The sequence below is a fragment of the Sphaeramia orbicularis genome, chromosome 12, assembly GCF_902148855.1.
Source record: "Sphaeramia orbicularis chromosome 12, fSphaOr1.1, whole genome shotgun sequence".
In the NCBI taxonomy this organism is placed as follows: Eukaryota; Metazoa; Chordata; class Actinopteri; order Kurtiformes; family Apogonidae; genus Sphaeramia; species Sphaeramia orbicularis.
In genome coordinates, this window is record NC_043968.1 from 77,117,529 (window position 1) to 77,130,289 (window position 12,761).

Consider the following 12,761-nt stretch of genomic DNA (forward strand, 5'->3'; position numbering starts at 1 on the left):
TTTGGGATGTTCTTTGTGTCCATGTGCAACTCCCGTTTTTCCTCCTTAGCTTTTCTTCTCATCAGTTTGAATCCCTTGTGTTCTTCCTCCCAGGCTTGGTGGTGCGAGAGGCGAGCATCGAGATCACTCGGCAGCAGGTGGAGGAGCTGTTTGGACCGGAGGACTTCTGGTGTCAGTGTGTGGCCTGGAGTTCTGCAGGGACCACCAAGAGCCGCAAAGCCCACGTCCGCATCGCCTGTGAGTACCATCCTGTGTATTCATCCCACTCTAGACTCCAGTACTCAGTCTTTATCTGCTTTCTCATCTTTGTGTTCCTCTCCAAACAAAACCCTTTTGCCTGCCAAGGAAATGCAACTCACGGGCTGACAGATTTATAAATTGTGGAGATCGTAGCAGTAAAAAGGAGTGTTTACTGACACGGGACTCAAGTGTCCTTTTGAACTTGAATTGGTAAAAAGCTTCCTGAGGCTACATCAGTTTCCTTCGTGCGTACAGTACATACTTGGAGAAACAGTGCAGAGGAAGGAGCGTATACTCAGTCAAGAGGATATGGCACATGTTTATGCCAGTGTTCCCACATTTTTCCTGTAGGTGGTCCTCATTTGTTTATCCTCCTCTGAAAAAGCGCACGTGATTTCTTCCAAGTTCCAAAAAATGTTCTGTTACCCCTGAAGTTCAGGCTCATTTTTAACTGTTCCCGAAAGGACCTGCCAATCAAAATCTAAAAGGTAATGAAAGCCCAGAGGAAACAATGAAGGAAGCGGTGCAGAATTGCTACTTGTGAGATCAAGGCGTCGCTTTGGCAACACAACACATATTACATAACGCAATGACTTACACATTGTTGTCAAAATATCACCTGAAGGAACTTCTTTTATGACACCAGTGAAACCATCGTTCTCAGTTCTTTTAAAGACATTGTGACTGACATTATCTGCCAAGCGTTACTGTTTCTGCTTCGTCTCGTGGCAAAGTGAGAAAAAATGTCCCACTCAATTTTTGTCACAATTAAAATCTCAGGTTTTGCTTCATATTGTCATGTGTCATACCTCTTTCTTCTGCCACTAACTGTCCATTTCCAGTTTCTCTCTGTATTGGGTATATTCCCTCAAAAACACGACTTTTCTCATTACTGCTGCTGTTATACTAGCCTTGTGCATCAGAATCATGCCTCTCCGTCTCCCACTGAGCCTACTCCTGCTGCTCCACCTCCTCTAATCACCCATGATGAGCACCCTGCCAGCACTAACCTATCCCTCAAATCACAATGGACCCCTCTTCCCCACCCATTAGCTTCTGCTGAATGGATTAGCTCCTCTGCTGGGTGCTCTCTTTAGGCAGACTCCTTGTCAGAGCCAGACTCCATCCCATCAGGCTAATGGAAACTGGGCTTGTTTTCCTCTCCTCTCCCATCATCCAAACATATACAGTTTAATCAGATGGTAAGGCAGAGCCGGCGTTGGCGAGTTAAGAGGTCGTTGTGTTGAAGAACTGATTTTTGAATCGCAGGAATGCTGGTCTGGCCGACATAAGCCCCGTTTTCACAGCATTTCTGTTCCGGGAATATTTCATCTTTATTCTGGAACGATGTCTGTGTAAATGAAATGGTGGATCATTTGGTCCCACCTCTTTAATGCCTCTGGAAGTTGTAACAGAGCCCTGATAAATAATAAACTTTAATAATAATAAACTTTATTTGTATAGCACCTTTCATACAGAAATTGTAGCCCAAAGTGCTTCACATTGATTGAAAAAATACAATATTAAAATACATTAAGATTTGATTATACATCAAGAAATAAAATGAAATTTGAGAGAAATACAATAAAATAAAAATAAAGATAAAAACAGCACACATTAAAATATTTGATTATGCATAGAATTTTTGTAGTGCAAGAAATAAGATGAAATTTGAAATACAATAAAATAAAAAAATAAAAACAGAAATACAATAAAATAAAATAAAAATAAAAACAGCGCACATTCCTGGTTCCTGAATTGTGACCCCATTTTTATCTCCTTTCAAAGGCTAATGAGAATAAAAATGTTTTTAATTTGGTTTTAAATATATTCAGTGAACTGGCTTCTCTAATGTCTTTTGGAATTGTATTCCATAACTTTGGTGCATAGTTAGTAAAGGCTGCGTCCCCCATTTTCTTTGTAATATTTCTGGGAGTCGCTAGTAACCCTGCGTTTGATGACCTCAGTGTTCTAGTTTGTGCATAATCGATCAGTGAGTTTGCAATGTAACTTGGTCCGGTTCCATTTAGAGCTTTATACGTGAGGAGTAGTATCTTAAAATCAATTCTGTAGGTTACCGGTAGCCAGTGCAGGGAAACCAACACTGGAGTAATGTGCTCTCTCTTCTTGGTTTTGGTGAATAACCTAGCTGCAGAGTTCTGAATCAGCTGAAGTCTGTCTGTGCTGCTTTTTGGGAGACCTGTAAGGAGTGCATTACAGTAGTCCAGTCTGCTGGAGATAAAAGCATGGACCAAAGGTGGAATCAGGATTCCGGAACGCTATGAAAAAGGAACACCTCCCATTTCGCAACCAAGCTGTGACGTTTTGATGACGAATTGCACAGTGGTGTAGTGGTCCACGGAGAAGTGGGTATACTCTCAATTTTTGCCCCACCCCCTCCTTTTTTTTTTTTTTTTTTTTAAGTAGTCCAGAAAAACGCCATTGCCTGTTCAAATGTTCCTATTCAGTTCAGTACTAACATCGTGACATAATTTTTGTGCGATCCAATAAAGGAACTAACATTATTTAATGAGAGTGTTCAATAAGAATAAACAAAATATGAACAGAAAAGAAAAACAAAAATGAACCTCCACAATATCTGTGTTTGAATAAATACCTAAAAATATCGATACAGTACTTTTTAATATCAGTACAGTATTGTGAAATGAAATATCGTGATATATTGCAGAACCGATAATTTCTTACAGCCCTATTGCTCACTGTTATAAAATTATCATGACTTGATCAGGAGCAGTTTGTAGGTTTTACTGGACACACAAGCAGCTGCATGAATGGAAATGGATTCAACGTGAGGCAAACATAGGATAACGTTAGCCTTTCATAACGTTAGCCGACTGACATAGTTGAATTAATGGCAACAAAATCTCTCCTCTAAATGTGCAGTCATATGACCAGTAGTTCAAAACAGTGACTCATTCTGAAAACACCTTAAAACTTACCTCTTAATTATGTATTCCATGAAAGTAGGTTCTCCATATGTGTCACTCACTTGAAAGACGTTTATTCTGCCTTTCTTGCTTGCATATCCAATAATCGCGCATCTTTCAATGAGACGTACATTGACCTGTCAATCAGCTGGGGTGGCACTGGTACCTGATGTATCCATTCAGGTTCCAGAGGTGGACAGGGCTAAGCAGAGCCCTAGCTCTGGCGCTAAATTAGCAATATTTTCCTCAGCATGACCCGCCCTACTCTACCTCTGATTGGCTCATCAGTCCTCATGCCTTAAGTTAACCAATCTAATCAGTGAAGGCAACGAGTACTGGCCAATTAGAGGCAGAGTAGGGCGGGTCATGGCTTCACCATCCGAGGGGAAAACATGGGCAGTTTGGCTCAGATACGACTGAATGGTACATCAGGGGGATTTAGAAGAAGGTATACAGAATGCTGACTGAAAAATAAGTAGGTATACTCCATATAACCTGGACTACACCACTGGTATTGCGCATGCGACTGGGGGGATTTAGAAATGAGTGTGGGACATCCACAGTAAACAAACGTATCAACACAGGAAAAACTTAGATACAGAATAGATAAAAAGCGTAGGGATTTCACTTTAACTTGGAACCCTTCTGTAAACTTCATTCAACCCATCCCATTCCAGTAGACATCTACATTCCTTCTCTTTTCTCATTTCTGTCCTCATCTTTGCAGTGACCCTTGGTATCATAGAACTGTTTACAAAAAACAGACTATTAACACAACCATTACGCATCAGACTGTAATCTTTATTTAAATTTCTTTCTTTTTTCATGATAAAAGTCAGTCTGTGTGCCCCCTTTTCTTCTTCTTTTTTTTTCTTTCATTTATTCATTTATTTTTCCTTCTCTCTGAGCCTTTGGGTGGGTGGAGTTTGATGTTTATATGTGTTGTTTTGCCTTGGACTAGTTCATATGCCCTATACTGATGTAGATGTTTATTTGAAAACTGAAAAATAAAGTCTTTAAAAAAAAACAACATATCAACGCGACCGGAAAAATGTGGAACTGGGGGGACGCCGAGATCTGCGAGCTGCACTGCTAAAATAAACATCGCTGTGCTCTGTTTGTCCTCCATTGTTGTTTAGAGAGCCAACAGTGCTATGCTCGGGATATTTCCAACGTGCAAGTTATACATCACACTATAGAGCGTATGCACATACATCACTTCCCCCCAGGCCACGCCCCTCTAAGTCTGACTGAGTGGCAAAAACCAACCTGCTCAACATGACGGAGTATAGCAGTAAACACAGCCAGACCAGGAGAACGTGAAATATGAAATTAAATTAAGGACAATTGGACTGGACATGGATCTGTACGAGCTACCAAAGAACAAGTGGTCCACGAACACTGACATGTGGACAGAAATGGAGTATCCTGACATCCAAGGTGGAGGGGATCATCACTATTTTTATCTGAAACAAATATACATGGTTTCATCATCACTGACAACCAGGGTCCAAAACTAGGGCCCAGAACCAGCTGATCCACAGTGCATTTACAGTAGACCGTGGACTGACCCCAGGGAATATATGCATGATCTACTGGGACTGAGGAGATTTACTGAGTCTAGTTCAGATCAAGTACTTTATACAACACAGATACTACTGCTGTGGACCAGCAGGGGACCACTGGATTCTTACAATATTATGGCTTTATTGTCAGAATACGACGACTTTAATCTCATAAACGAATGACATTTTTATTAATTTATGAGGTTTTTTTTAATAACTAAGACTTTATTCTCATAACATTGTGATTCTTTTTGTATTCGACTTTATTCTGATAAAATTACGGGTTTTATATCGATATTTAATGACTTTATATTCGTAGTGACAACCGTTTTTATTTTATGTGGCTCTAATACTCCATCGTAGCTTTATTCTCCAGTTCCCCTGTATTTGAAAAACTAGGTTAGCCTCAGTTTCAGTTAGTTTACAAATCATGTAGGAGCACAAGGTTCAGAATCACAAAGTGAAGACGAAAACCATGAAAGATCTGTTCATGAAACCAAGAGCTTTAATAAGAAGTAACGTTAGCCAAAACAATATGTAATTAAAGGTATGATTTTACCCAAAAATACAGCATAAATTAATGTTACCTGACACAAAATGGGATCCACAAATCTAGGTTTGGTTTCCTGGATTTGTGGATCCATCTACTTCTTCTCTTTTCTGTCTTTCGGTGTCTGTAAAACGATAGCTCCGACTGCTTTTCAAACCTGTTCATACAATCAATCGCACAACAGCTCTTCCCCATTTTTTATTAAATATTGTTCTTCAGTTTAGACAGTATTGAAGCCAACGCCGTCACTCATCTCCCTCTTTCTGCCACTCAGTGGGCGTAACCACGGTGACTTCCACTATCGGTGACGTCACATGCATACCCTCTATCTGCTGCGCCGTGTCTCCGCCCCTTTGATTCCAGAACACAGGTCCACTGTTTAAAAGTCCAGACTGTTTCATCTCTGTTACTCCTTTTCTTGGAAATCAGACATTGGTGGAAAAAAAGATGGATTCACCGTCTGACCTTTTTTTCCAGGATCTCTGTGTCAAAGTGAGGAGACTGTGAATCTACATCTGCCTGTTGAGAAAACACAGAATGTGTAAATACCTTGAGTGACTCTTTTCCTTCATGTGACCTTCGCAGAGCCATTTTGATTGGTCTCCATTTTTGGGAAGCGGTAATAGCTCACCACATATAGGCAATAAAACTACGTGCACAGAAGCAAATTAAATAAATGAATCAAATCAACCGAAATGCCTTTCACAGGATTTGCTGAAGGGTAATGTGAGCTGAGAAAGTTGGAAATGGATTTTCTTATTTGTTTGTGGCTTTTATTACAAGCACATATATTCAACATAACAGGAAAACCTTAACTTAATTGCAAGAAAGTAATGATGAAACTCAAATCCAGAAGTCACCTTCATAAATCTTAACTGTCATCCCTGTTCTGGGTTGGGATGAGGAGCCAATGGTTTGTAACTAAAAGGGGAAAAAAAACAGTTTTTGAAGCGTTAGGCCAGTGTAATTTAGCATGACAAGTAGCCAAACAGATCCACTTAAGGTAATGGTTTTCATATGTGTATGTTTTTGTGGTGAGGTAGGCTTGAAGTGTCTGGGCGCTGACGAGGGAATGGTGTGATTCCCACAGGAATGTCGACTCAGCTGGTCCCACACCCACAGTGTCCCTCAGCACCGTTCAGGGATGTGAGAAGTGAGCGAAGAGTGAGAGAGACACCAGTGGAAAGCACAGTTCAAACCCACATCCAGTGAAAGTACACAGCAGAAAATAAGGACTAGCATGGCACTAGTCACTTTTCCATTGGACGTGTGTGCGAAACTGTACCGATATTTACTAAATGTGGAAAAAACAAGTGCGTAATGTTGGTTTTACCATTAAAGGTGGGGTGCGAGATGTTTTCTTGGAACATTTTTTATTATATTCCTTAAAATCCCCTTCACAATGAATTAAATGCTCTAACACAAGCAAAGAAACATACTTACTGATAAACTGTGTGAAAACTATGAAATGAAAACATTTTTAATGCAGCTAATCTGATGTTTTCTCACATTTTAACATCACTAATACAAGTCATTACTAACTTCATGGAGATAATGTGCAAAAAAAAAAAAAAAAAACAACACAAAAACCTATTAATTACAGTTTAATAACAAACATGTTAGTGCAGATCAGGTTTATTAAGAACAGTAAAGTTACAGTAACGGTATGAATTCCAGTGTATGGGATGGTGCATGCACTGCAAAAATGTAAATCTTACCAAGTGTATTTTTCCTCATTTCTTGTCAAAATATCTCATCACACTTAAAATAAGACATAATCGCCTAAAGAGTAACATTTTTTGCTTAATTCCAGCAAAAAAAAAATCTGCCAATGGAACAAGTAAAAATGATCTTGGTAAGATTTGTTGAAATCCGATTTTCCAGACCTATTGTCTATAAGTCAGTTCTTATATCTCACTGAAAAGTTTCTCTTTAGGTGATTATGTCTTATTTTAAGTGTGATGAGATATTTGGACTAGAAATGAGAAAAATACACTTGGTAAGATTTAGATTTTTTTCAGAGTGAATGTCCACTGTGTTCGCTGATACAGAACTAAAACAACAAAATCCATGAATATGCAAGAGAACAGCTGTCCACTGTAGTGACCACTACGCATTAAAGGGTTAAAAAGGATCGGGTTTCCTTGTGTGTCCGCACGTACTGACACGTTTGTTGTAAAACTTTTCATTTTTGCTTGTTGTAACATCCATCAACATCCACATTTTTTTTGTTCTCATGACTCTAAGGGTAAATGGTAAATGGGCTGAACTTATATAGTGCATTTTCTACACCTTCGTGACCTTCATAAATATCAGTAAAGTTTTGCGCAGATGTCCAATGGAAAAGTAACTAATGATTTTCATAAATATTTGTTGTTCGATTTTAAATATGAATAGGTGTTTTCATCATCTGGACTTTGGTTTCTTTCATTTACACTGAACAAATCATCTCAAGCTGTTAAATATGTTTGGGTGAAAACCAAAAGTCGCTGCAGACTCACCGCCAGTGGTTTCCAGATATTATGGTCCACTGGAAACCACCAAATGACGTGGGCCACTGCAGAGCCAGGTCAGTGGTTTCCTCTAGGGAAACCTTGCATTTCATAATATGGAGAAACAAAATGACATTTATTGGGTTTCACTGTCGTAGATATATATCATATAGAATGTCACAGCGTAGGAGTGGGAAGGCCTGGTTCTTTTTCTCACCTGTCCCATCCTGACTGCAGGTTCTTTTATCTTCTGGGGACAATTTGAAGTAAGATCCACCTCCACAATGTTTTCTCACAGTCAAGCAACAGTAGAATGGTTTGTTCCCAGAAAAAGCCCCTGCAGTCATTTCCATCTTTTAATTTTGTACCAGACAGAAATTGCTTTCAACTCAACATGCACCCTTTCAGCTTTTATGATACACTGAAATGTGCGGAGTTATGGCATATTCCCCTGAAGACACGCACACTCACTGGTTGAACTGAGCACTTTCATTGAATTTGTTATTTTAAGGTTCATTTTTTTCAAGCTAACGAATCTATCTTAAAATGACTATGGGTGTTCTTTGGGGCTTCTGGGTGCAGCCTTATCATGTATTCGGTAATAACAACATAATCTACTTTCACCTGTAGGGGATTTCTAACAGTTAACTGAACAATGAAATTTCTCTCCTTCAGTGTAATGTCTCTTTATATAACACCTATTAAATGAAAAGATGTAATGAAACCTGTATTTTATCCATTCATCCCTATGTGTCACAGAGTACAGAATAGTTTTTGTTTTTTGTTTTTTTTTAACTTTATTTATAGAACATTTTGAATATTTTGGACAGACAGAGTGATGCACAACATAAGGTATAAAAATACAGATACAGAATAGACATCAGTAGGGGTTTTTCACGGAAACAGTTTGAAACGACTCATTTTGTGTATCGCTTCTTCCGGTTTACTGTCAACAGTGGCTGAGGCCGTATCGAAGTGTCACTGCTGTGAGCCCCAGTGTACATCCAATAAACAAAGGCAAATGTAACCTCCCAAGACCCAGGAAATGTCAGCAAAGTACCAGCTTTTTTTGTTTTTTTATTAAACAAGTGCCTATATTGGAAACATCATGATGCAACAGTTTTTTCAAATGCAGTTTTTAAAATTTTTATGGAATGTCCTTTGTGGTGGACAGTGTTACTTTTTTTTTGTATAAAGTTGTGAAACTCTTGTCCACAAATGTGGACAGAAAACCATAGCTGGGTCTTAGGAGGATATTTAAGTTTTCATGGTTTTCCTTCAGATTTAGTCGAGAAGAACAAATGGATGGTCGCAGTTCATCAAGATGAGCGGCCGAACTTCAGAATCCAATCAGGAAGTACGTTGATGTATAACAGGTGTCCTGAACACTGGCATTTATGAGAAGAGGGTTACCATGGAAACATCAGTGATATTGTGAAGGGAATCAAGAGGTTAAAAGTGGAGAAAAACAACTTGTACCCGAAAGACTTAGTACCACAACCCGACCTGCTTTTTTTTTCCATGTCCAATCCGCACCCCCTTACCCATGTACATTAGACCCATAACCCGATCCGTGCTTAAACACATTGTCTACACAGTAGCTCACTTTTAATGGCTTTGTTAGTTTACCAGCTGATAGGCCGTAAGCTATTGTCGTCATGCGGCGTCCAGCGGCATCGTCTGTCGTCCATTACAAAACTTTCAATCATCTTCTTCTCCGAAACTACAGTTCCGATTGACTTCAAACTTGGTATACAGCTTCTTCATGTCTTCATGATGTCAACAAAAGTTAGTGAAATTATTTGGATCTGGATCTGATTCTGGATTTGGTGCCACTTTGAAAAATTTCCCCATTATAAGAGATAGGAAGTGGATCGATGCAATAACTCAGTAAATATAAATGATATCCAGTGTAAATTTCTACAGTCCAGCCCTGATGGGGAGATGACCAAAACATAATGTCCACATGCTGATCAGGATCTTCTTCTGGATCCGGGAACTTACGGAAAATTTAACATGGGCTCTTATGGGGAAAAAATTTCAATCGTCTTCTTCTCTCAAACTCCAGTTCTGATTGACTTCAAACTTGATATACATCTTCTTTATGAGGATGTCAACACAAGGTATTGAAATTATTTCGATCCAGATCTGATTCTTGATTTGGTGCGACTTTGACAAATTTTCCCATTATAACAGATAGGAAGTGGATTGATCCAATAAACCAGTAAGTATCAATGATATCAAGTTGGAATTTGAACTTCTTACAGATCTGATTGGAATATGACCAAAACATGGGTTATTTCTGTAATATAATAAATACACAGAACTGGGTGATAATAAATGGCATCTGGATACATTTCCCAAAGCTTTTAATTTGGCCGGTAAGCTACAGGGCCATTGGTCCTATTTTTTTTTTAATATCTTCAGTGTAATCTTTGCATTTCACAAATTCATCCCATGGGCCAGTTCGGACCCTTTGGCAGGCAAGTTACGGGCCATGGACCGTATGTCTGATACCTGTGAACTAGGAGGTTATCAAGCAGAACTATTTATTAGGTCCGGTTGGTTTTGCTTTTCCACCGCAGTCTTGGGAGTAATCCAACATACCTCGTCATGCAGTGAGCATCTTTTTTTGTTTGTTTGTCTTCTTTTGTTTTTTCGCAGTGATGTCCTTATGTAACTTACTGCGATTGGTCCAAAAGTCAGTCAAGTCTAGACCAGGGCCTGGTCCTCGAGGGCCAGTATCCTTCATGTTTCAGATGTTTTAGATTCCAGTCCACCTGACAGTCGTTATCAGTCTTCTGCAGAGCTTGATGATAGGCTGATCATTTGAATCAGGTGTGTTGGAACAGGGATACATCTAAAACATGGGGCAGCCATGGCTGAGGAAGTAGAGCGGGTTGTCTAATAACCGAAGGGTATGGCGGTTCGAATCCTTGCCTGTCCGTTGTGTCCTTGGGCAGGGCAGCTGTGGATACAGGTGTAGTTTACACCACCAGAGGGGGAGTGTGAGAGCAATGACTATTGGGTTACAATAATGTAAAGCGCTTTGAGTACCCAAAAAAGAACTATCGAAATCTAACCCATTATTATCATTATTAAAACATGCAGGATAGTAGTTCTGGACCAAGATGACCTCTTTTCATACCAGCACATTTGATTCAAAAACCAGTTTGAAACTGGAAAGTCCTGCCAAATGACCAAACTATCCACAAATGACCCATCTTTGACCCCCAATTTTTCTTACAAGATTCTATCCTACGTATCACATGTTTTATTTTTACAGGTTCAATATGGAGTGTGGTGCTGATCCATCCTGCTTATGTTACGCCAATACATACATGAAGAATGGCACACGTCACTTTTGAAATCAACAGTTTTCTAATAATAAGCGTTTTCATAAAGAAATAACAATTCTATATTGTTATTTACTCTTTAGTATGATGATAAACTATACAGTAAATAATTCTGATCCTAGTTTTTGCACAGGGATCATTTGTGTAAACGGTGGCATGGCTGCCGAGCATCAGTATGATGGGATCTGTAACAACCATGTCACATCCGTCCACTGCCACATTTTGTGTTTTTGTGTCAGCTGTTATTGTTTTAGATCCACAATACTAACATTTATGAATAAGGGGATCATTAGCAATAGTAAGTATATAAGTTTATTACTAATAAAGTACTGGTACTGACCAGATCATCATGGGTAATGTCACGTCCGTCCACCAGCAAAAGTTTTCACATACACGTGCTATTCAAAATCCAATATTTCTGAAAATATAGCTTCCACTGTCAAATAATATCAGTAGTCTGTGCACAAATGCATTAGCATTATTTCAACACAGTTCTATGCATTTATGACAACTTTTTTTTTTTTTTTTTGGACAAAAATGGCCACTCATTTGACCCCCTACGTAAATTTTAGCAGATATACATATACATATAACAGTTTGTTCCTGTACCTACAGCGTGTACTTCAGGTTTATATAGGAAAAGACTGGATGTAGAAACTGAAACTGGTGTTTACAGGTGGGAATTAAAAGGCAGGAAATCTGAGACTCAATCCTTTTCTTGCTGTTGTAAAGCCCTGTGCACTTTAAGATGATTGATTTAAAGGTAATACCACTTCATCTCCTGAACTATTTGAACATATAGGTCTTATTTAGTTTTAAAGGTTGTGCCTTCACATTAAACACATCTACATTGTGCTTATAACACAGAAACTCTTTTCTGCTCCGTCTGTTTCCACATTCAGTTCATCTTTAACTTTATTTATTGGCCAGGGGCAGAATCAGAATGTGTCCGTTCTCCCTAAAACAGAATATATCAAGTATATTACTGTTATCTTGTGTTTGTGCATTTCATTCTGTAGATAAATGTAATACTTGGTGGAATTTTAACAGAAAAAACAAAAACGACTTCAAATACTTTGTATAGAGACTGTGCAGTTTTTATTTTTGAATAAATATGTCTTAAAAGTGTTTAATGGCTGCTCCTGGTTTCTCCTTTCTCCTCCTCACTTATGTTCATTTCTCTTCTCCTCTCCTTCCTTCTATCCTGTCCTTGTTTCTATACACCTTATTTCTCCTCTCCTCTCCTCCCCTGTCTTACCTCCATAAACTTAACGTTATTAGTCTTTGTACCGAATGTGAAGGAGGCACGAAAACAGCTTAAATATCACATATTATTTTCCCTGATTACTGACATGTTCTAACTGGCCATTTATTAACTTATTGCATAACTATTTTAACTTCACATTTATGTGTATTGTTTATGTGTTGGCATGGCCTAGTTGTACAGTGAGTAATGGTTAGTTCAACATTCAGTCCCCTTTTTTCAGGCCCAAAACAAGTATTAATAAGAGTATATGGGCCTGATTTACTAAAGGTTTGCGCGTGTAAAAACGTGCGCAAACTTGACTGCGCACGCAAAAACACGTTGAAGCTCATCTACTAACAGGACG

The 12,761-nt window shown here is 38.8% G+C and overlaps 1 protein-coding gene across 1 annotated transcript in view; it reads left to right on the forward strand.

Annotated features, from left to right (window-relative positions):
* Positions 1-12,761, forward strand: part of unc5cb (unc-5 netrin receptor Cb) — a 419,315-nt gene that overhangs the window by 273,606 nt on the left and 132,948 nt on the right. Inside the window, exon 3 of the mRNA XM_030151091.1 lies at positions 94-237. Coding sequence (XP_030006951.1) covers positions 94-237 — 144 coding nt within the window. The remainder of the gene's footprint in view (positions 1-93; positions 238-12,761) is intronic.